A 26,231-nucleotide genomic window follows, 5' to 3' on the forward strand; every position below is an offset into this window, starting at 1 on the left:
AACAAAGTCACCATTCGGTCTCTGGTAGATGAACAGGGGCGCGAATTGCTCGAGCCAAGTAAAATGTGTGAGGTGTTTCAACAGCATTTTGCCCAACTGTTCGGGACGAGTCGCGGGCAAGAACGTAGGGTGGACTTCAGTGCCTACCTACACAACCTACCACGACTCTCGACAAGAAAGGCAGGGCGCTACGAAGGTGCCATCACGGCGGCGGAAGTGCAGGACGCGATGGCAGAATGCTCGAGGGACAAATCGCCGGGTCTGGATGGTCTACCCTACGAGTTTTACAGTTGTATGCCAGACTTGTTTGGAGACGTCTTGGCAGCGGTGTACTGCAACTGGCAGCAAAACGGGAGCATTCCTGGTTTTGTGAGCCGAGGAGCCGTAACACTGCTCAAGAAAGATCTAAACAAGGGGAATGTAATAGATAACTTTAGGTTCATCACCTGCTTAATGCAGACTTGAACATTTTGGCCAAGGTGTTAGCCAAGCGGTTGGCGCTTGTCATCGAGAAACTGGTCGACAAAGCGAAAATGTGCGCCGTGCCGGGCCGGAGCATCCATGACAACCTCCACCTGATGCACTACATCATAGACAAGGTAGTTAAGGAACCTGGCATGGGTGGGGCACGGATCAATTTGGATCAATCGAAAGCTTTCGATAGGGTAGACCATCGATACTTGGAGGCTGTCCTCAGAGCGGCTGGTTTCGGTCCCGTCTTCCGCGGCTGGATAGCCGCTTTGTACAGAGGCATCCGTTCAGTAATTCGCATAAATGGACATCTATCGAGACCTTTCGACATCGCACGTTCGGTCCGTCAGGGATGCCCCCTCTCGTCGATTCTATACGTATTGACTCTCGAGCCATTATTGCGGAAGCTGGCAACTCTGAAGGGCATCCCGCGAGAACTGGGATGTTAGTTAGTTAGTTAGTTAGTTAGTTAGTTAGTTAGTTAATTTGGCTCAAAAGCAAATAGCAAGGCCATGTAGGGGGACATGGAGTTAAGTACAGGGTGGTGTTCATGTAAAGAGTTCAGGCCACTTGAGGTCAAGGGAGGCTTTGAACAAAGCGGTCGTCGGCATCTTCACCATCTCGTCTGGCATCTCGGATCCGCAACCTGGACGGAGAATGCTCCTCTCCTTCGATTGAGATGAAATTCGTCGCAGGTAGAGCTTTTCGGAATGACCCCGCAGCCGATGCTCTGGAGCAGGAGTGAAGAACAGCTCTTTCGAGAGGTTACACTTTCCGCTTATGATGTTGTGGGCGAGAATGAGATCACCACGGCGGCGGCGTTTTTCTAGAGAATAAAGGTCGAGCGTCCTCAGCCTTTCTTCATAGGACAAATCTTTGAGACCATGAACCATGCGGGTAGCCAGCTTCTGGACTCTTTCGAGATGCTGTATGTCTTTGAGGAGATAAGGAGAAGAGGCTTGAATCCCGTATTCCAATATGGGTCTCACCAGCGTGACATAGAGTGGTAGGAATATGGCTGCTGTGAGCATTCCGAATGACCGTCAAATCAAGAACAGAATTCCGCGTGCTTTGTTGGCAGCATGGACGCACTGGGCCGAAGGCGAAAAGGAGGAATCCACCAAGATACCCAGGTCCTTTACCTGATCGGTCCTCTCCAGCAGCAGACGACCCGGCTCGAAATCAAGTTGAGTTGCAGGAGGAGAGCCAACAGGCAGATGACAGCACTTTGACACGTTCAGACACAGGTCCCATTTGTTAGACCACCTCCAAATTTGGTGGAGGCATCGACGAAGATCCTCTATATCACCGCGAGGAGCGACCAGTTTGACATCGTCGGCAAATAGAAGGGTGTGTTGCGTGAGGTCGTCGGGCAAGTCATTTATGAAGACTAAGAACAATAAGGGCCCAAGCACTGAACCTTGAGGCACGCCACTGCTCGCACTGGAGACGTCGGACCGCGAACCATTAACTTGGACTTGGAAGGAGCGATCTGAGAGGAAGGCACCAACCCATCGTACAATATCCGGATGGAAGCTATATGCTTGAAGCTTGACAAGTAATAGGCGGTGGTAATAGGACAAGTAATAGGATGTGAGACGAGCGTGTCTGCATACGCGGACTACGTCACCGTCATAGTGTCTAGCCACGAGCACATCTAGCAGGTCGGCGAGACACTGAAAAACTACGAAGCGGTGACAGGAGCGAAAATCAACCGGGAAAAATCAGTGGACTTGCGACTCGGCACCTGGAGAAGAAAGCCCATGCCGTCCACCAGCGCCTCCGTCGTGGGACGCTGGACCGACGGTCCAGTCGAGTTGCTCGGGGTCTGGTTTGGTCCGGACCTCCAAATGGGGAAGAACTGGAACGAGATAACGAGTAGGGTGGTCACTCTCGCCCAGCAATGGGCCGAAAGGAAACTGTCCCTAAAAGGTCGGGCGGAGGTGGCGAACTCGTACATCACGTCCGTCATCTACTACCGCCTGACCGTCGTGCCTTGTCCCGACTCTATTACCACCAAACTAGAACGCATTCTCTTTCGCTTCTTGTGGAAAGGATGCGTCCCGATGGTCAGGCGATCCATTTGCTGTCAACCCCCGTTAAAAGGAGGACCGGGCATGCCGTAGTTGATGATGCGCAGACACGCGCTGAGACTGCGACGCCTCAGGCTCTACGTAGACGACGGTGAACAGGTGTGGTCGCCGTTTGTGAGGCACGCTTTCCCGCAACTCGTCTCCATGACCGAACTGCAGTCGTGGATCAAAAAAGGCCGAGGAAGGGCAAATGGCACCGCGAGTGTCCCGTTGCTCTCAAGCAACTCTGCCGTCCCGGGTCGAACTTGAGTGACTCCAACACAACCCAAGCATTCTATAGGGGAATAGTGGAGAGGAGGTACGACGACGAGCTCGGGGCGAACCTGGACGCCGCTTGTTCGGGACGACTTTCGGGCCAGGGCCCATGGACAACTTCCTGGCAGTGCTACCCGTTCGGGATAAGCTCTACAGACACGGCTCGAGAAACACGGGGCCGACCTGCCCGAGATGCGGTCAGAGCGACGAAACCGTTCTGCACGCACTCATGCAGTGTCCAAAAATTTCTGACCTGTGGGCTTATGTCGAACAACTGCTGTCACGTGTGGGACGAGTCGGTTTATCAGCTGAGTCTATCGTCAATATTGTCACGCCTCCTTCCTTCAAACGAGAAGGAAGAGCTATTTTCATCATCATTGTGGCTATGGCGAAAGAATGTATCTGGTGGACGCGTCTGAAAGGTTTGGAGACAAACACTTTCGTCTCTGGTCAATCTCTCATCAACTTCTTCAAGTATCACTCGAAACGGAAAGTGAGAGTAGAGAGGCAAGTTTTGTCTAGCGAATGTTTTAAAAAAAAATGGGTGAATGTAACAAGGATGGCACGTATGAATGACGAAACCACCTTGAGCATAATCCTATGAACCCAGAAATTGAAAACAGAGGGTTACCCACTTGCAAACAAATCTGGTAACATGTAACAATGTTGACGGAGGTTATCGTGGTCTTTTCCGTAGGTTTTTCTTCCCACGGATAAACCTTATGTGCTTCCCCCTTTCCACCGTACATCATGATACTGTGATACACGATCCCTATTGATCGTTTTTTTCTTTTCTCCCTTTTTTCCTTTCTTTTTTCCTCTTTTTTCTCTTCTTTTGTTTATTTTCCTTGTTTTTCTTCTTTCCTTTTACGATCCCTTTTCATTGAAAACCTACCCCACCTTTTTTATCTCTCTAAAAAAAAGAAAAGCTCTACTTTGTAATCTGTCCCGTCTGTGTGCAGCCCTGTGTGGCTAATAAAGAAACACATCCATCCATCCATCCATCCATCCATCCATCCATTCATCCATCCATCCATCCATCCATCCATCCATCCATCCATCCATCCATCCATCCATTCATTCATTCATTCATTCATTCATTCAAAGAGGTAAAAGTCTCTAGTTAACATCAAATTTCAATCCAAATAAGTTGTTGTAAACTCCTCCTGTGTTGCTGTTATTAGTTTGTGGTTGTTTCACTAATCTGAGGACTGTAATGTGCAATCTGACCTGCAGAGCTTTGTAATACAGGTTTCAGAGTATCAGTTTGGATAGGTTGCATTTCTTCCATCGTTTCATTTCTGGGTTCCAGCAGAGTTTGATAATGACCTTACTTGGAGTGTGACTATTACAGTGCTTTAGGATATTCTTTAGGATATTGAGTACTGTAACTATAATATCCAATATGTCCTTACATTTTTAAGATGTGATTTAATGTAAATTTAGCTGCTCTTTCTTACAGGCTCACTTAATTATCAACTTTGTTATGATAAAAACAACTTAAATCCGTTTGTGGTTTTAATAAGAAATATTACTTTTATCGTATACAAATATGTTAATCCAAAGCTTATTATTCCTGCAATAGGTATGATTATAGTCATAGTTGTGAGCTTCTTAATCTTAGCTGGTCATGGTGTGTTGCCACTGTTGATGTCCATTGCTTTAGTGTTGTGACAGTGCTCTGGTCTGCTGCTAGTTTTGCTGCCTCCTGCTTACTTCTGAGTGCTGTGTACAGCCTGTTGTCTGTCCATGGTGGTTAAATCATAAGATTTAAGCAGTTGACTATAAAACCAGCAACCATGTAGATCATTAAATAAAATATTGATATAAAATTCTACACCAGCAAAATACTCATGTAGTCCTATTAAGTTTTCCTAAGCACACGTTTCTTCAGATACATAAAAGATATGAACTTCCAGTAATCCTTTTCACAGAATAGTCTGTTTACTGACCTTTACTGTTATAACCGGGATGTTGTGTGATATTGAATCCAAGACTGATTTCATAGTTTCAAGTCCACCTCCGACCAGTACTACAACAGCTGGAATCTTGACATTTTCTTGCTCTAAAATTGTGAGAGAAAATATGATATTTAAGATACAAGATATATTTGATTAACTTATAAAATATACCCGACTAAGATGCAACAAATACCTAATTAATATATGAAAAGTATACCAGATTAAATTTAAAATATATACCTTTTAAAGTATGAAGTATAATCTGATCAAGCTGTAAAGTTGTTGGGGAAAGATTCTGACCACACCCAAGTGACTAAAGGTGGACTGTCTCATTGTTATAAAACAAAGAACTGTGTGAGATTGGCAGTTCATGTTGGTAAGCAGTTCACTGTGAACCTTTTAATACTGAGCATTGGGTATCTTGTAATAGTAATGCATCAGGTATATACTTTCTTCCTCACTGCTTTGTTATATCATATATCCATTGCAAGGATATAAAAAAGCATACCTGATTAAGGTACAAAACATACCTGATTAAGGTAAAAATAAATGGTATAAGTTCTAAAATATACCTGATTTAGGTATAAAATGTAACCTCACTTAGGTCTAGAATATTAGGGTAGGAAATATATTTGACTAATGTATAAAACATGACTTGTCTGGAGTATAAAATTTAGCATGAGTTAAGCACGTTGTGTTTTTAGAAACATGCATCCATATTATCATCATCATTTTCATCAACTACAAAAATAACAACATCCTCATCATCATCATTTAACCCCTTCCCTCCATATTGGCATGGGCTGGTTGGTTTGAGATGGTTAGCCAGAAGACCATGCCAAGCTCTGCCATTTCTTTCAACAAGGTTACAGCTGGAGCTCTTCTTAACACCAACCATTTTACAGAGTTTACTAGGTGCTTTTATGTGGTACTAACACTGGTGAGGGGACCAAGTGAGTTGTAAAACAAGACCCCTTAACTGAAGGAGAAATTAGTATTGAGGGAGGTGGCTTTGTGCCAGGTGATGAGAAGTTAGAGTATGAATAAGGGGACAGAAGCAGGTATGTTGCAGTAGAGAAGATGCATGGCTGCCCCAGGTGGAAACAGAGAGAGAAGAGGGTGATGAAGATGTGTTGGGGCATTCCCTCAGAGAGAAAGGTGTGAATATGGTAAGTGGTACAGAGGATTGGGTAAGGTGAGTGGGTAGGAAAATTCATGAGTGTGAAAGGTGAGATGGAGGGGATTGCAGTGAGAGGTGAACATGGGTGGAGGGAGGGGCATAAGAAGATATGTCTGTGGGGAGAGATTCATCAGAGACATGGATTGTGTGCAGGTGTACAGACATAGGCAATATGTCTTTAGGGTCTCAATTTTACTTGGATGGACATGTCTCCTGAAGCCCAAATCATCAATCATCTCAGTTCTTTGTCACCTCACCTGTAAAGCACAAAATGTGAGGGTAATTTTTCCCCACTTTGACCCAGGTCTTCCTAGGTCTTTCTCTTTCTCAGGTTCTGTCCACCTTGATATGTATATATTTTACAAAGACATACACATGTTAATTAACATTAATTTCCACTGGAATTAATTGAATTTGCTTTATATATTACATAACAACTACCTCATCTCTCACAAAAATATTACTACACTAAGCTAATACTCTTTCACTAATACAAAGTGTATATATTTCATTGTTTTTGTTGTTTTTTTTTTGTATTTGGTTTGCAAGATTCTTTATGTGAATTCTTGTGTTGAAGCAAATTTTATTGTGTCTGGAGAGATTCATTCTCTTTTAGTGCCTTATCAATTTACACACTCACCAGCCCAATTTCCATTCATTTATTTATTTAGTTTTACTCAAATTTTCATTGTGTCTTGCAATCATTTCAATAGCCATTGACTCTCCGACTACTGAAAAGGTGCAACGAAAATTTTAGTATAAATAAATTATCGGAAATTGGACTGGTGAGTGTGTTAAATTAATAAAGTGCTAAAAGAGAATGACTCTCCCCAGATGCAATGAAATATATATAGTTAAATGCTAAATCCATCTGTCAAATATTACAGACACAATAGACATACATAACTGTAATAAATATAAAACTGTACAGATATGTTAAAACAGAAAAGACAGAAATGCTTAAAACTCAGGTGACAGCGTTCTTCACTGCTTTTTAACTTCCACATGCAGGTGTTAGCAACACAGATGCTTTATATAAATTCTATATAATCTCTATAATCTTTTTTATTTCAACAGAATAATAAGGACATAATGCTCATAACAAAGAAACATTCTCCAACCACTTACCCCCTCTAGTCTTAAACTGCATACAACTAAATCCTTAAGGTCACCACACATTCTAAGCTTCTAAATTACTGAGTATCTCTCCTGGCAATCTCAAATCTATGATATATCAAACAAGTGTGTCAAGGTGTTGTCTTCCTTTTTTGAACCAGATCATACTTCAACTCTGTACAACTTTCTACAAAGTTCTTCATTGAGAAACCTTCAATTGATACAGTCCCCACAACAGGAAAGGGACTGCACTTAAACATCAGAAATAACCTATATTACACAGAAATGAACACCAAGCATCTGGCTGGTCAAGATTCATTTACCAATACCCTCCTACTTCTGTCTGCAAAAGCTCTGTCTCCTGACTCTTATACATTTGCTGATAATTCAATGGTAATTATTTCTCTCATTAACAATTCTTTGTGTTCCCACTCATTTCCAAACTAACCACTTTTCCAAATACTTCCTCCTCAATATGTTAATCTCTCAAAATCATATTCACACACATTACTCTTGTAACACTTATTCAAACTGGCATTAACTTGTAGCTGATCAACCTGAACATTAGCCACATCTATCTTAAGCAATCAACAAATGTCATTAATTAATTGCTTCATCATTATAGAAAGCATATAAAAATACAACAAATATATATTTATCATATACTTGAGAAGTTATTGTTTCTATCATTTACTTCTCTTTCTTTTTTATATAACTATTGCCTGATCTCTGCTGCCAACACAACGCTCCCATTTACTATTCTGCTTCTTCCTTCATCTCATTAAACGCTTTTCTACTTTCATCATTTTCCTTCCTTTTCTTTCTCATTCTTTCATTTCCCCTGCCAATCTAATATTATCAATACCTTTTTCACTTCTCTCTTACCTTTACTTTATCTCTCTTCTTCTAAAACCTATATAGAAAGGTAACAATTTAGTTTAAGACTCACTTAATGTAGAGCTTCTGCTAAATACGTTGCTATGTGCATCAACCCCTAATACTGACATATCAGGTGATTGAAATTTATTTATCGAACTGAAATTGTGCAAATTTGAAATTATGGTAATTGATCATATGTAATCTTTCATTTTATAATTAATCTTCTTATTGTGTTTCTCTCATTAATGATGGGTGGCCATGGAAATGCACCAAAGACACTTTATCAGTAGAATATTCTGGATGTATCGCTTTCCATTGAATACTGAGGAAAGTTAATGAATTGAAAATGAATAGAGAGTGGAAATATGTAAAGTTCCACCTTTGTAATATCAATTTGTTGAAATACTTCTCTTGGTAGTGATTAATGAAATAGTACCAGGTGTGCTTGATTGGTGTCTGATTGGATAACTTTCAATGAGAAGGAATTTGAAGCCAAATTATTAGAATGTTTATGGTTTTATAAAAGCTGCATGAAGGAAACAGTACAAAAGTTATTTGACCAGTAAAGCTTCTGGAAACAAAAATATAATATTGACATATTAACAGCAGAGATCAATGACTCCAAACTCACTGCTGACCAAAGGGCAGTGATTTCTGCTAGTTTTGACAAGGTTCATTTGCAAGGATCTGAAACGTGCTTCCTGGAAGTTAATGGCAGATCTTTAAAGGCATTCTTGTTTCAGTCTGTTGCTCAGTATATTAGCAAGAAGAATTTGTTCTGTGGAACCTAACTTGTTAGGGAGTGACCAATGCATTATGTAGAATCAGATGGACAGTATCAGCTGAGGGAAATGGTAGATAGCCACTAACTCATTTATACTTCTGAATGACACCATCATAGACAGTCCATTTTGACATTGCCTACTTCTACCTGTTCAAACACTACTGAAATATGATATTGTTGTTGTCTACACCTACTTGTTTTGTCACTGAGGTTTTGAAAGGGTTGGCTATATTCTATCTGGGTCCCCTTCTTTGATTTATCATTATGAATGGCCCTACAAGATTGCACTCAGAGTCACTGGACCACACAAACCCTCCACCACAGCATGCAATGACTATCAACATAATGCTTCAGCAATCACAGCTGGTTTTTTCCTTTTGTTGTTGTTTCCACACTGCTTCCTGGGAGCTATACAGCAAATTCTGTTTTCAAACCCTTTTTAGACTTGATGCACCTGGGTGACACATTGCCATGAATTTCAAAATTTAGAGATGTACTTTAGAGATATCAAATGATTGCCATGGATTAATGTTTAATGAAAAACAAGTGAATTCTGGAGGCTCTGAGTAAATCAATGAAGGATAACATGACAATATATCTCGAAAAAGGTAGAGCAGCCTTGTTGTTATCAAGTGGCTTCCATCAGACCCAACCAGTGATCCCAAAAAGGAAGAAGAATTAATGAAATCTATGCCTGCCTTAATTTGGTATCACTTTAAAACAAAATTAAAATCTTTAAAGTGCTTAGAAACATGAGAGCTAATCTTTCAGGAGATCAACTGTCTCATCTAATGGGAAACTGTAATAAAAATAAAACAAAATAGTAAAGCCAAAATTTAAAAAGGAAAATCATTGTTATCTGAAAAACAAGAAAAAGTTAGGGGGAAAACACTGAGATTAAAAAAACATTTCTGACTGGAGGGAATAAGAACAGGGACATGATGAGAAGTAGCAAATAGATGAATCACTCAATTAGCCACATTAAGAGAAGGGACAAGAAGGGAAAGTTAGGGAGTTAGGGAGAAAAATGACAATGGGAGAAAAGAGATAAGGAAGTCATATCACAATGATAAAAGTGAGGTTGGAGTTTAGCTACCAAAACAGGACCAATAACGTCAGAAACATGCTTTAAAGTCAATGAAGGAGGGGATGAATAGCAACTGGGACACCGGCCCAAATGTGACGATAGCATCCTAGACAAAGTTTAACACAATATGTACAACAATGAGGAATACATTTGGAGAAAACATAATGATAGGAACAATAAAGAGAACAAAACTTCATAGAGAAAATCCAGACATGGTTCAAACTCATTGTGACTTTATTAGCAAAGCAGTGACACCACTGAGCCGGTCAACATTGGAATAAAAGAATCATTCAGTAAATGTTGATTGGATACCATAGAAAAATAGAATTGCTTAGGTCTTAAATATTAAAAATAATTTAACTAAAACCTATAAAAGATCGGTTCCATATTAAAGGGAGACATTTGATATGATGTATGTGTCAATTTAACAAGGAATTCTCAATAATATTTCATCTCTGTTCTGTATGATATGTTTAGATTTCTCAGTAATAACAACTTACCTGGGATTTTCTCTTGTGAAATAGTATGTTCTAACTTTTTTCTGAATTCAATTATTTCTCCAAAATTGTCTTTGGTACCATCATCAACAAGGATAAAATGTGAATGATTAGGATCCAATGCATACTTTTCTTCTTTAGAATTAGTTTGTATGGAATAGTCTGCAGGCCACGATCCCTAGAAATCAAATCAATATTTTAATTGTATTACATATTATAAAAACCATTGTCACATAAAAATATGTGTTTTGTTTGTTCTGATACAGAAAAATATACAGCTAAGAGAGATGGGGGGAGTAACAAAGAGCAGGGAAAAGTGGGAAAAAGAGAAAGAGAGAGATAGCTTTGGAAATAGGGAGAGAAAGTATCAGAATATGGATTGTGTTATACTGAATGTGTTAGGGAGATTTTAATGTTTACAGACATAAAAAAAGAACACTAATGAATTGGTATACAGATGCATAATGACACTCCATACACATAAACAACACACATAGACAGGCGAATACTGAAGCATAAAACAACAAACAAAATAACACACACCAGCTAAAACCGAGGAGGGAGAACCAATTGAAGAAATAACAAAAGTAGAAGAACTAAACATCACGCAGTCGATAAATATAGACCAGCGAAAACGTCTCCCCTGGCTACAGGAAAATAAAAATCTCTATGAAAGGAAGTGGATTTTCACTTGAAAAATGAAATTGCGAGTGGAGAGGGAAGTTCTGTCCTTGACTGAGTGTATTGAAAGGTGGGTGAAAGTTGCAAAAATGGCAAGAGTGGATTGTACCTCTCTCAGTGTAGACCTGTAAGTCGGAGTGGGCACTTCCTCTTGGTGTTCGGGGAAATTTCGGACAGTGCGGTTCCTCGATTATGCCTATAAGTTCTCCTGTAACAGGAGGGCACCCACAAGCATTTAAGAAACAAAATGAAAAAAGAGTACACAACTGGAAAATGAAACCGTTGCATGGGCAATACCTCAGAGAAATCGAAGGAAAAGACAAGATCAATACTTACAGATGGTTAAGAGAAAGTGATCTGAAAGGATGCAGTGAGGCATTTATATGTAGCACCTAGGAACAAGCTCTGAGAACTAATTACGCCAAATTCCGAACCGCCTCTTTTTAGGATGTGTGCAAGCGAAAACGAAACAATCTCACATATTGTGAGTGAGTGTAGCAAGCTGTCTCAAAAGCACTACAAAAGGAGGCACGATAATGTGGCTAAGTTTGTCTCCTGGACGCTATGTGAAAAGTGCGACCTGAACTGAATACGGAAATGATACGAACATGAACCAGAAGTAGTCACTGAGAACAAGGAACATAAGATACTGTGAGATTTTACGATCCAATGTGATTCCTTGATCATGGCTCGGAGACCAGATATTGTTGTGGTAGATAAAGGGAAAAAGGAAACCAAGATTATAGATATTGCAATACCCAGAGATGCACGCATAAGTGACAAAGAAACTAGAAAAGATTGAAAAGTACAGACTTCTAAAAGACGAAATTGCGAGAATATAGACTACGAGGAGAGTGTCTGTCATTCCAGTAGTTTTAAGGGCACTCCGAGCACTAACAACCAAGTTCGAGAAATATGTCAAAGAAATCGGAATTGACATGAGAGCAGAGCAAGGCCAAAAAACTGATCTACTGGGGACAGGTAGGATTTTGAGATTGGTACTTGTATATTGAAAGTTTCCTACAATAATTAACAACCAAGTATCATATAATGTGCAGAAAGAGATTTTGTGAGATCTTGACTGCAGGCTGCTGTCTTCTCTCATAGAATCTACCAGAACAAACGAGACTGAACGTTCTGAGAAGTAAAGCAATGATAATAATAATCTGAATAACAGAGAGTTCCGCACTCATACAGAGAATTCCGCGTTGAATATCAGAAATTGTCACCATTTTATTTTTTATTTTTTTGCTTTCGCTTATGTGCATTGTTCGTTTTTAATTTTGTCGACTACACACTATAGTAGGATCAGTTGGGCACAGTCTGTGAGTAAAGCAGCACCATGACGCAATTCACTATGCCAAACATTTGGAAATGACAAACTGTATTGCTTGGCATTCGCGCTGGAAGCTCCAATACGAATATTTCAGATTGTTTGGGTGTCAATCTGAGGACAGTGCAATTTGATATGTACCGAGTGTGATGAAAATCAAACATCCCCTCAACATCATAGTGTTTGGTGTAATCACTTGTGATGGCGACATTATGCCTCCATTCATCTTCCCACATGGCTCCAGACTCAGTACAGAGCCCTACATAAAGTGCTTGGAGGACGTAGTGCTGCCCTAGGTCAAGAGGGTGGCTGCTGCTGGAAGACCTCATGTCTGGCAACAGGACTCTGCACCATACCACACAAGCTGTAGAACCCAGTCATGGATATCAGACAATTTCCGCAACCACATCACACTTAACATCTGGTTAACCTAACTCCCCAGACAGCAACCCGCTTCATTATTATGTGCGGGGCGCAGTTGAGTAAGAGACCAATGAAACTCCCTGTGACACCAAAATTGAACTGAAAGCAAGGAGTATGGCAGTATTCACCAACGTAAACAAAACGACTGGCCTGAAGAATTGCAGTGAGTGGTTCATCTATATAATAAATTTACTCTTTAGCATTTCAAGATATTTTAATGAAAGTTTGTTAAAATATCTGTTAAAACGAGATGCGAGTGTTGCTTTCATTTGTGCGCAATGTAGAGGCCCCCTATATATATATATATATATATATATACATACATACATACATACATACATACATACACAAATTTAGAATCCATACTGCAGCGTGACAGCGGCAGTACTTTGTTCACTAGGTTAACGATTTCAATTCTAGTCGTATGCACTATTCTCTAAAATAGAAAATGTATTAAGATTTGTAACACTGGTCTCAGTGTAGTCGTATCATTGCATAATGATACTATAGAATGTCTTTGATTTCATTACACTGTTAAGATTATTTAAATCTTTAAACCTTTCAATAACTTTAAAATAGTTTTATGATATTGTCACTAGACAAAAGCGAAGAACGTTAAACCAGTGATTCCTCATGAACAAGTGCGTATAGCTTTTTCTACGAAGTTTTTACTTTCTGACGTAAGGACAAAAATAAAAGAAAGTAACTCCTAAAGATGAAGAGATAACAATTCTATAAGAAAGAATATTGTTTTCCCTAAGAGAACTTTACACAAATAAAGAAATAATTGCTTCAGTAAAACATAATGCAAAGAAATTATGTATTTTATGTATTTTCACAATCTTTAGTTTTAAAATAACCAGGGAAGATCCATGGATATGGCTGCTCATTTATATTGACTTTCTGCGGATCTTACACTACTCATTTGCTATAAGGTGATTTAATCCAAATCTCACACAACCTCAGGGTATCTTTTTCTCTATGTTGTGATAGTCACTATGTGATAGTCACGTTTTGTATTTTCGTTATTATTATATTTTTAGCTTGGGGAAAGGGAAAAAAGTGAAGTATTCAGGATATTTGCAGAATTTTTGAAACAACTGGTGGTGGAAACAGAGTAAAAACCTATAACCCATGTGTTGTCTTTAACCACTACTTCGATTCACGTAAATAATTCAACTGGATATCAGAGTCAGCAAAGCACGAAAGACTCCCAGAACCAGGCTTCTGGCAAGAGATCTCTGCTATATAACCACATCAAATCTTAATCTCTGTCAAATAGTTACACTGCACAAAGGAAGAAACAATAAGTTTAATATAGAATGACTTGTTGAGTTATATCCATTGCAAACAAACTCTAACCAAAACCAGAAACTGGATCAAAATGTCAAGCAAGAAATCAAGATGATTGATAATCTTTGAGAAGTGATGGAATATTGCCAAATTGATGTTTTTTTTTCTTGATAAGAAAAAAAAAAAAAAAAAAAACTGAGGCAATGTAGAACATAGTATTTTCCCCAGAAACAATGAAACAGAACTCATTCTCTATGATCAGGTAGTCAAATATCTCATTCACTCGGCCATTTACTTTTTCGTTTCAAATAAAATAGAAAAAAATAACACACACACGAAAGTCAAGAACCCTTGAAAATATTACTTCTCTTATCACAAAATTAGCAATGTATCATAAATGGAAATCATATAGATTTTTCTTTATGTCTTGATGTAATTTAATAATTAAATGTTACCATTTTATAATTAATATTGAACTTTCAAACAGCAACAGTAAAATGATATAAATCAATACTTAATGTTAATATGGAGAAAGGATTATATAAGAGGTTAAAAAAAGGAAAATAACTGAAACAGAAATTTACCTCCTTATTCACTAGGGATTTTTTCTCCAGTACACAGTTCCATGGTGCAATACCAAGAGTTGTCACTTCATTCATGGCAGCCACTTTATTTTCCTTATTATGCATAACTTCCCCAATATATTTCGCAACTCCAGTATGTAAGCCTTCAGTTATGATCCAAGCATCTGCAAAACAAGAGATCAAGAATTATATTCAAATATTGATTTCCTATTCTAAAACTACTGTAGATTTTTGCACAAAATACCTTCTGGTATTTAGTTATATTCCTTCACATTCTGACTTCACACAAAATGGTTGAATTTCCTTTGTCCATGTAAACTTGATGAAATAGGCACCAGTCATTAACTGGAGGTGATTTAAATATTGATACATTTCTCATTATAGAAACAAAGATATGATGAACTAAATGAAACTCAATTATTAATTTTTCAATGAATCCTTGACAAGACATATAAATCAAAAATACAACCCAAGTAGAATTTGAACTCATAACGGAAAGAACCAAAACCTAAATACAACAATATACTTCATTCAGCCCTTTTCAGCTATAATCATCAGCACCCTGCATTTTTTATTCCATATTGCTAACTTGAAATGTGTTTTGTTAGAGAGCAAGAGTAAAGTCTTAGATGTGTGACTTGGTTTCACTTATTGGCTCAAGTCTAGTAATGCTCTGAAATAGTACATGACTGTCACTCTTTCCATTTCACAATTCCTCGAGTAACCTTTACATGGTCACTGGACCTTCAGAAAATCGCAAATATATCTCCTCCCTCTCTCCCTACTGTCTTTGAAAAGGAGAGAACAGATTGAGGGAAATAGTCTGAAAAACCCTTTATAAGTTGGGATGGTCATTGCTGGAATGATTTTCAACATAGGTTTGTTCATTTAAGCTTTGTCAGTACACCCGCCTGTGTTAGTGAGGAGAGGTGGCCCTGAGGAGGAGGGACTCAGACAAGGAGGGTGTAGTCAATAAATTTAGATATTCACAGAGAGATTGATGCAAGATACAGATAGTGTATCAGGAATTCTCAAACCTGTGTAGTTCTTGAGGGATCTATCTATAACAACTTTTGCCTTATACATCGTTCCACAGATGGAACGACTCATGAGAAAAGACCGAATCGGCAGCATGGAGTTCTTCTGCTGCACGACAACACCCGCCCTCATATCGCCAATATAACCAAGGAAGTCATTCAAACACATGGCTGGGAAGTACTGCCACACCCGCCGTACTCTCCTGATTTGGTACCAACAGATTTCCACGTCTTTTGGAGTTTCGTTCAATAGTGATGCAGAAATGAGAGCTTGGTTGGATCAATGTTTCGAGTCGAAATCGGGTGATTTCTACCAAGGAGGTATTGAAAATCTTGTTGAAAGTTGGTAAGAAGTTGCAAATAACAAGGGTGAATACATTATTGATTAATTAGTTGTAATTTTTTTTATTAAACCCTTTAAAAAATTTAAATTTTAAAAAATGGCGGGAACTTACTTGCCAACCCAATATAAACAACAAAGTGATTGAAATGAAAACTGGCAAAGGATTCAAACAAAGAGACACTATATCACTTAAATTATTCACATTTGTATTAGAAAAAGGTTTTTCAAAACTTATATTGGTCAGAAATTGAATATAAATGGTTGTATGCTAAATCATTTCAAATTCTCTGATGATATTGTATTCGTTTCCAGAAGCATTAAAGTAACAACAGAAATGCTGAGAAATCCTCAGAAGAAAGCAAAAAACGTGGACTCAGAATTAATATTAGTAAAACGAAGATGATCTCTAACCATCTAATCACAGCTGAAGTGTAGTAATAGATGATGAAATGGTAAGACATGTGAATCAATAAACTTATGTTGGACAAATACTGATAAACATTTTTAAATATTGAACAATTGGGATGAGCGTCCTTTGGTAAATTGAATCACATCGTGAGTAGTAACGTGTCCATGTGTGTAAAAAAAGATCTTCAACTAGTGTGTGCTACTGGGCTAACCACAAGAACATTGGAAATAAATTTATATCAACACAAAGACCCATGGAAAGGAGAATGCTGAAGGCTAACAATATGGATAAGTGAACAAACAATAGGATAAGAGCTACAACAGGATTAACGGGTATCATCTGGAAAATAAAAACTCGGAAACGCCTGTTGTACTCTTTCGCTCCAACTTTCTTTCACTCTTTCTTCCTGTTTCTTGTCCCCGACTTCCTACGCAACCGCTGAGCCTGGATGCGCATTCACCCATCCATCGATGCTCTCGGTGTCGGGAGTTGACCTGCCTTTTCTTCTGCGGGTCTTACGAATAGCAAAGGACTATGTTTCGGACTTCTCCCACTACAGGACGAAGACCGCTTCGCTCAACAAACAAACAAAGAAACAGCAGCAGCACAAGCGGCAGAAACAACAATAATAGTAACTATATCAACAACAACATCAGCAGCATGAACAAGATTGATAATAACAACAGTAACATAAACAACTACATTGAAAACAACAGCAATAACAAAAAGACCAATACATCTGCCAATGGCAACTGTGTAAAAAAACAACAGCAACAACAATAACATAAGGACTCACAACAACGCTTTATCTTTTTGGGGAGCAGTAATCTAGTGGACCGTCCATTCGGTTGAAGATTTGAAAAATAAAGCACAGCAATACCAAAGTGACATTTCGCAACCAGTGAGGATTAAAAAGAAAACCTACCGAGCGACGAAGAATTGTCTGCCAATGTGTTTCTCGCAAAGAGAGGAAACTTAAATTTCCTACTCCAGCAGAGACCGAAAGACGCCTGCAAGAACTGTGCCCCCCCCCAATACTACACATATGCAACAGTATGCACTACGGGACGTTAACTGTTATATGTAGCACTGAGCAAGAAGCCAGAAAAATGGTTACTATAGCCTGCAGGTTCCAGGCTTTTGTGATGATTCCCGTTACATGAATAAATGGTTGACTTGTATTCGAGTCAAGAACCGATTCACCGTGATCCGGCGAGAGATTTAGGAGGAGCATGGGGAGATGGTGAAGGTGAAGTCCACCTTACAACTCAATAGATATGGAAATCTGATGCAATTCCAGATATTAGTTTCTTCATAGGAAATAAATCTTACTCATGATTTTTCTGTGCCGGGGAATGCGAACAGATGCCCGTTTATATAGAAGCGAAAGAAATGAAGTGTTCTAGGTGTGTGTATACGAACCACCTCAAAGCCTTTTGCCCCGTAGAGGAATAAGCACGAATATCTCCGCTGTTATTACCAACTCTTCAAGGTATGAACAAAGCTATTATCTCACATATGACTCCTTCGTCCTACTAAGTCCTCTTAAAAGCAAAGACTTCATTGACATCGCACCAAAAAGTCTTTGTCGCAGATAAGAGAAAAAAAACTGAATCTGAAGCAAACGGAGAACAGTCCAAATTGAAGGCTCTAAGGCATGACTGTAAACAACAAAATCCGTCACAACACTGATTAAAAAACAAATCAACACCTTCATCACAAGGAAACCAATTTTTAAAACACGTTCACAACCGCAAAAAAAAACACGAAAACAAAAAACAAAACAACTGACAAATTGACCAACAGTCACACGCTCAGATACGTACGCCCTTCATCAACGTCACTGTTGTTCAGAAGAGCAACACTAAATTTATTGTTGAAGAAGTAATTGATGACATTAAACAAGTAATTGAAGAAGTTATTGATTTTGTATTCGTGTTGTGCCATACTGTTTCACCCCCCTCACCACACATTCTACGCTTCTCACTGTCGATGGTGCTGTCTATTCTGCACTTCACATACTTGGTCCTTAACGCATGTTCTTGAGCTGCAAACATGAGTGCTTCTGTCTCTATTTTCAGGTCAATCCTCCTCATCCACAGCCACCGGTCCTCTGTATCTGTCTTGGCGTTCATATCTCTGGAAACTGACCGTACAGTTTTTCATTCCATGTTTTTTCTTATTCATTTCTTCTTTAAATTTTTCTTTCATTACACGATTTTCAGTTTTGATGACACCACCCTCCTTCGTATTATTATTATTATTATTATTATTATTATTATTATTAAGACATCGAGCTGACTGCATAGCGGCATTTGGTTCCTATTTATGTTCTGATTTCAAATTTTGCTGGGGTCGACTTTGCCTTTCATTGTTTCGGGGTGGATTAATTAAATACCAGTGAAACATTGGGCTTGATGTAACAGGCTAGTCCCTTCCCTCAAAATTTCAGGCCTTGTGCCTATTGTGGAAAGGATTGTTATTACTTTTATTATTGCTATTATTATTATAATCTTCTTTCGATTCTGTTTCAATTTCTTGCCGAGTTTCTTCCTGATACTCAGAGCAGAGAAACGCACTGTATACATTGGTAGGCTATTAAAATAATGACACTGTTTGTCAAGTCACAACAAGGACCTCAGACAGACAGTACTTTACGCAATATTCATCCATTTCCAAGTAATGCCGACTTTTGCAATACACCGAGATTGTTGGGTATTTAAAAGTTTTTCAGATATTTTTTGACAACAGGAGTAACCTTTATGTTTGACTCTCGTAGCTGCCACATCTTAGCGACATCAATTCTCAGGTCTCCATATTTATCAACTTTTTCTCTTTTTTTCATGATGATGTGTTGATCTCTTGGCACTGCTACGTCGATTATTAAGCACTCTTGTTTGTCCTTCCTATATCCGGCCTTCAGTGCTGTAACACCTTGTCTGTCTGCAAATCAAAGTTCCCCTTATCGTCCATTACCTTTTCTGGTGTATGTTGGCACCAAGCACCCGTAGCCTCATATCCTTACTTACGACATAGTAGCCAGTGGAGGCTATTTTGTTTGTTCCTTTTTCGAGCCATGACTGGCTCATAAGGGCCGGTTTCCCGGTTTCCTTGTTGTATAGGTTCCCCACCTGGACAGGATGCCGGTCCATCGCAGATGAGCTGCAAGATGCAGGAGGAAAGAGCGAGAGAAATTTGTGGCGAAAGAGTCAGCAGAGGTTCGTCATTACCTTCTGCCGGTGTCACGTGGAGCTTCGGTGTTTTGCTCATAAACACACATATCGCCCGGTCTGAGATTCGAACCTTCGATCCCTCGACCGCGAGTCCGCTGTTCTAACCATTAGGTCATGTGCTCCAGCAGTGGAGGCTATGGGCTACTTTGTCATACCTATGCTTGTACTCTTTCTGTGCAAGACTTTCACAAGCACTAACAATGTGAGTCACACTTTGACACATTCTCTTCCCACATATTCTGCACATTATTATTATTATTATTATTATTATTATTATTATTATTATTATTATTATTATTATTATTATTATTACTATTATTATTATTAAATAAAACTTTATACCTATGGTTCTTGCTGCTTTGTATAAACCACGCCCAACAGCTTCAGTATGTGGGTTCAACTGAATCTCTTTTCTTCCCCCAATCACAGAAATAAGCAAACTTGGTAAACGAATATTCCATGTAGATCTTACCAAACACATCATAATCTCCATAGGGGTTTGGTGATCCACACGAACAAACTATATGTAGAAAAAAGAAACATTGTATTAATGTAACCTAATGTTTAATAAAATGGAAAAAATAATTCAGTTACTGATAATTTGGTGAATAAATTTATTGTTTAGAGTTATTGCTTGTATCCATAATATAGAGAATTAACAATAAATATTTGAAAACTTAGAGGTTCCTCCTGTCACAGATGAAATCAAGAAAATTCAAGCAACAATTTCAATGAATATTATCCACAGATGTTATTGTAATAATTACTTATTATAATATGTTTAATATCTTATGTTAAATATCTTCTATACTCTTACTCATTTACTTGTTTTAGTCATTTGACTGCGGCCATGCTGAAGCACCGCCTTTAGTCGAGCAAATCGACCCCGGGACTTATTGTTTGTAAGCCCAGTACTTATTCTATCGGTCTCTTTTTGCCGAACCGCTAAGTGACGGGGACGTAAACACACCAGCATCGGTTGTCAAGCAATGCTAGGGGGACAAACACAGGCACACAAACACACACACACACACACACACACACACATATATATATATATATACATATATACGACAGGCTTCTTTCAGTTTCCGTCTACCAAATCCACTCACATGGCATTGGTTGGCCCGGGGCTATAGCAGAAGACACTTGCCCAAGGTGCCACGCAGTGGGACTGAACCCGGAACCAAGTGGTTGGTAAGCAAGCTACTTACCACACAGCCACTCCTACGCCTATATTGCAACACTTTTGAATTTTTCTATCATACATAGAGTTTAGCCATAAATATAATATTTAGAATTAGTGATTTCTTTAAACAATTCTTTACAAGAAAATATTATGTTATCTCTCTCCTGTTTTGTAATACTTATTTCAATCATTCCGTCACAACAGAGTAAATTTCGAATATCAATGTCATATGCAGCTCAGAATTAGTATAATTCACTCCAGTTTAATATAATTCATAACATCACAAGAGTAAAATAAACTATTGCCCAAGTTGTACGCATGCAAGGGGGTGTGCATGCATGCGTATGTGTATGCACGCACATCAGTACATACACACACATATTCATACACAGACACATAATTCATACATACATACATACATACATACATACATACATACATACATACATACATACATACATACAAACATACATACATACACACACACATTATGGCATCGAATACTAAAATCACAGCTTACATCGAGTTCAAGCAGAACTTCACGTCTTATATACATAAGGTACTGCAAGGGATAACAATACCGACAAGAGTTTGGAAAAGCACCACTGACATGATGTAATCTACGAGTGACGAATTTGTAAGAGAACAAGTAACTCAAATTCAAGCTCCTTGCTTTTGGACAAAAAAATGTCGTCCTGCTATATATTGCCACAGTAACTTTGTTTCCACATATGGCTGATCCAAAGAGACTGATCCAAAGGATAATGATAATCCAAAATGGATTAACTCACCGCACCCCAATAACATAATGGAGATAGAAAAAATAGAACAGTTGGATTTTATGATGAAATCCAAAGCTAAAAATGACTTCACAAATCACTAGCTACAACAGCATGATAGATTCTCCAAATGGTATGAGAATTGTCATCGAGAAACACTCACAAGCCAACTGGTCACCCTCAAACACGATTTACGAGCAGTAAATGAACAACGCTGCTATTGTAAAAAATTGCACACAATTTTCCCGAAACCCACAAACTCTATATCGCAGTATGATCAGTGATATTATTGTAGTGGACTTCATTTAGGCATAGAGTAGATTCGAACCTGAATCGACAAATTTCCTTTCACATTTCAACAGCACTTTTGTCATAAAGAGACATTAAGTTGACAGCAATAAAATGAACACATGGCTTTTGCTAAGTTGAATTATGTCTTTGCCACTTGACTCTTCTAACCTTTTGTATGCGATGGGGAGTTGAATTGAGATAACAGTCAAGCCCTCAAAGTATATCCATTGTCTTTGCAGCATAGCTATCTTTCTAACTAGTTTTGTATAGTTATAAATACTAGAATTTGCTAAGGAAATATCAGTTAGTGAACAGAGGCAACTAGAAATGGCCACCGGCAGACAGCCACTTGAGACAAATTGCTAGGGGAAGAAAGAAAACAATATGAGACATACAACTTCCCACTACTCTCTGACATTCACTAACTCAATTTTGTTTTCTACAACATTACCCTATCTCTATCCTTTTACTACTACATAATGACGAGATCACAAACACACCTATACAAGAAGAAATTAACCCTCTTAACTTTGCATGCTTTTCCACTTATATTATTACACACACCTGCCCGTCGAGGCATGGCATTATATTAAGTAACGGTAAATAAAAAAATTTGAAGCCAACATAACTTTAATCTCTGTTCTTCTTGCATCTTCTTTTATTTTGCACATCTACAACATCAATATCCGTTACAATCGTTAACTGCCAACAATCAACATATATCATTACACAATTACTGTGACAATTGATGACCACTGACTTCGATTTCGCATACCGTTGCACTATCAAAGCAGCAAATTCTCTTCGCACGGAAGACCTAGAGTCATTCTGGCGGGAAATCCGGTATATAAAGAAAGAACACAACCATGATGCAGCAGAGCTAAACGACATACGAAGGGAGTATTGTGTAAATGCCTCTCCCAAACATCTAACATCATCAGCGAAACACTCCTGATGGTTATTATGTAACTGCCGAAAGGAAAACCATCTGGGAGAGACCTGGTAACATGCTACAGGTACAGAAATCTCACATTCTTCAGAGAAATTCTCATGGCCTTGCTGCAAAAAAGAACGAATGCAGAGCTAGATATACCAGATTGGCTAACGTTCGCACGTAATACGACTGCCCGCAAGAACGAAGAGTCCAATGTGACCAAAAACTATAGGCTTGAACTTTACGCAGGTTGCCTGAATAAATCTCCCCAGGACCATTATCAAACAAATGGTGTGATAACTCACGAAGTGGCAGGGGGAAAGAAAGGAGTTTGCAGCTGTACTGGACAGGTCCTCTTTAACAAAGTTGCCCTGAAAGAAGTTAAGCAGCATCGTTGGAACATCTTAACAATATGGCTAGACTGCAAGAAGGTGTTTGAATCTGTGCTCACTCATGGATGACCACAACGTGGTCTACACAGTTATCACTGACAACTATTAATGCAACACCTATTGGTACAAACAGGATTAAGCTATCAACAGGCGCATTCCAGGGCGATATTCTATCGGTAATTTTGTCTATATTGGCAGTGAACACTTTGTCGTTCCTGTTAACAAGATGCCAAAGCTACATGGCTGGACAGACGGAGAAAATAAGGCATTTTACCACAGTGCAGAAAGGAAATGAAGAATGGAGTCCTCCCACTAGTGTGTTAGGGTCCAACCGATAAAGAATAAAGTCTAACCATTGCTAGATTTTTGGGAATTGAATGAGCACGTATAATGCTTTTAGGGCGGTGAAATTTTGCGGGACAGGGGCTGACAACAGGAACGACTACGATCGTCGATGTTAAGTCGGTATATCTACAGCTCTGAGAAATAGTGGTGTTACTATCTGGTGAGGTACAAGAACAGAATATATTTCCTGATCCGGCTGGCATTCGGTTTCAGTGCAGAACCAAAAATCATGGCGAAGGTTCTTAGGACGATCTTGATGACCAAGGTAGCACAGGCTACGAGTTCCTACACATATCGCATTCTGGATAGATTAGTATGTGCAGTTGGTAGAGTAAATTGTGGGTCATTTGAGGTGGTGTGAGTTGACCGCAAACCACCGAGGCTATAGGAGGCATTGCGCTGAGGCTCAAACACGAAAGAGGTAAGGTGGGCAGACCCGTATTTTAGAGAGGAAATGGGATTTGAGATCTGAGTGAGCACATGAGTAGGTTAGAACTGCTCTCAATATGCGGAAAACTGGTAGAGCACTATCCTATAACAGGATGGCTCCAAAGGGCATGAAGCTGCATCAAGAGGCGATCTGAGGAAGTGAAGCAGAAAAAATGAGTTAGAAGAGAGGTGCCATGATGCAAGACGTCTTGGAGAGAGTGAAAACAGGGGATCCAGTGAAGGGCACCTCTTCGTCCCAATATTTTGTCATCTCTTTCGGATTCAAAATTCTGAAATCAGCTTTCACTACTTAGTTCTACGTTATCTTTTCCACAAGAGCCAACCATTTACAATGATCAGCATGTCATTATACAGCTAGCCCCTTTCATAACCATCATATGGTCATATCAATATAGTCTTCACCCTCGAACGCATATGATTCCTCTTATGCCTAACTTTTCTCTTAAATACATTTATACTTTGTTGTTCATATACACAGATTTTTCACATCCAATGGAGTATAGGTTTTCACATGTCCACTGCATTTAGAGCCCACATCTTATTACTATGTAGCACTGTTGTTTGTATATAGCCATCATACAATCAGTTTTTCATTCTGATAGGGAAGCATTTTGTTACCAACAGAGGCAAAAACTCTTGAAATTTCTCCAGCCTGTTTTTATTTTAGTAGCTATAACTTCAGAACAACCGCTCCACTGATGGGTAATAGAAACTATCTTTTTTGTTTAGGGATCTTCCTGAGCATTTCAGAAAATCTATTTCCTATGCACATTTAGAATTTCTTTGCTAGTGTGCATCAACTGCATATGGAGTCTACTTTCTCTGTTAAACTGTCTGTGATACTATGGCAACTCGTGTGTTTCTATAGTTTGCACTAAGTATACCGCATGGAATTTCTAATAGTATCTCTGTATAGGGTTTGTGTGGCTGTCATAAGCTATTCTTCTGCTGCTAGCTTCTTCTTTGACCTCACCTTTTCAGAGTAAGGAACTCTGTGAAACGTTTTCTGCAGATCAATGAATGCTCTGCAGTAACTTCCTCAAAACATGGATTTTTTAATACTTATCTATAGCACAGAACCGAACTTTATCTCGTTTCGTCTTTTTCTGTAATTGCTTGAGCTGTAGTTGTTCCCATAACTTTCGTGTCCTTGTCCTGCAATTTGATACTCCTGTGATTACCTTTCTATAGCATCTCCTTTATGCTTGTAACAATTGTTGTAATGCTGTAATGCCAGTCACTAGGTATACCACTTTCCTGTATAATCTGATTGACTATACAAGTAACTAAGCCATATCCCACAGTGCCAAGTATTTTAAACCTTATAATAGTAATTGCTAATGGGATTTCTCCTGCTTTAATATTCTTCAGGGCCCTATCTATCATATTGCTACCAGCTAGAATGACTAGTCATTCTGTTGGAAAGATCTTTCTTCCATGTTATCTCCACATATAGTAACCTTAAATGATAGCACTTTCAAGTTATTTTTTACCTCTCAGAATCACTTCTATCCATCCACACACACACACACACACACACACACACACACACACACACACACACATACACGCACACACACATACACACACACCAATATGAAAAATAACAGCCAACTATACAAAAAAAAAGAAACGATATGTAAAAATATTCACAAAAAGCATGTAAAATGTTGTTGCTATACAAATCCAAGGACAAAATATTCAGCTGATTATTGGATAATTTCTACAAACAACATCAATAAAAAGCAAGCAAAAAGAATACCGTTGCATTTTCCTGATAATATCCCCAAAAATGTATTTCACCAAATGCATTACAGGGTTTTGATGGCTCCTCATCTTTAGAATTTCTATCAAAGACAAACAGAAACCAAATGAACTGTTGAAGTAAAGTTGTAATGGGGAAGGTAGAAGAGGAAAAATGACAAAATCAAAAGATAAAGAACAACTCCAATGAATATTACCGACATAGATACATAAATCCATACACGGAAATAAATAAATAAATTTTAATTTAGTTGAATCAAATAATGATTACTTTTAAATAAACTGAAAAGGAAAAATAAGAAATATGTTGCCGTCAAAATAAATTAAGAAAATGGGTTTCACCATTCCACATCTGAGGTATGATAAGACCATATTCAGAGAGAAAAAGATTACTCAACTGACTGGCACGAAGTCACTTACAAATACAC

General features: G+C 38.7%; 1 protein-coding gene across 1 annotated transcript in view; it reads right to left on the reverse strand.

Moving 5' to 3' along the window:
• Positions 1-26,231, reverse strand: part of LOC115221043 — a 336,595-nt gene that overhangs the window by 140,868 nt on the left and 169,496 nt on the right. The window contains exons 11-15 of the mRNA XM_036510356.1: positions 25,802-25,886; positions 20,002-20,179; positions 14,638-14,801; positions 10,327-10,501; positions 4,772-4,884 (exon numbers count right to left, since the gene is read on the reverse strand). Coding sequence (XP_036366249.1) covers positions 4,772-4,884; positions 10,327-10,501; positions 14,638-14,801; positions 20,002-20,179; positions 25,802-25,886 — 715 coding nt within the window. The remainder of the gene's footprint in view (positions 1-4,771; positions 4,885-10,326; positions 10,502-14,637; positions 14,802-20,001; positions 20,180-25,801; positions 25,887-26,231) is intronic.

The sequence above is a fragment of the Octopus sinensis genome, linkage group LG17 (assembly GCF_006345805.1).
Source record: "Octopus sinensis linkage group LG17, ASM634580v1, whole genome shotgun sequence".
Lineage (NCBI taxonomy): Eukaryota > Metazoa > Mollusca > Cephalopoda > Octopoda > Octopodidae > Octopus > Octopus sinensis.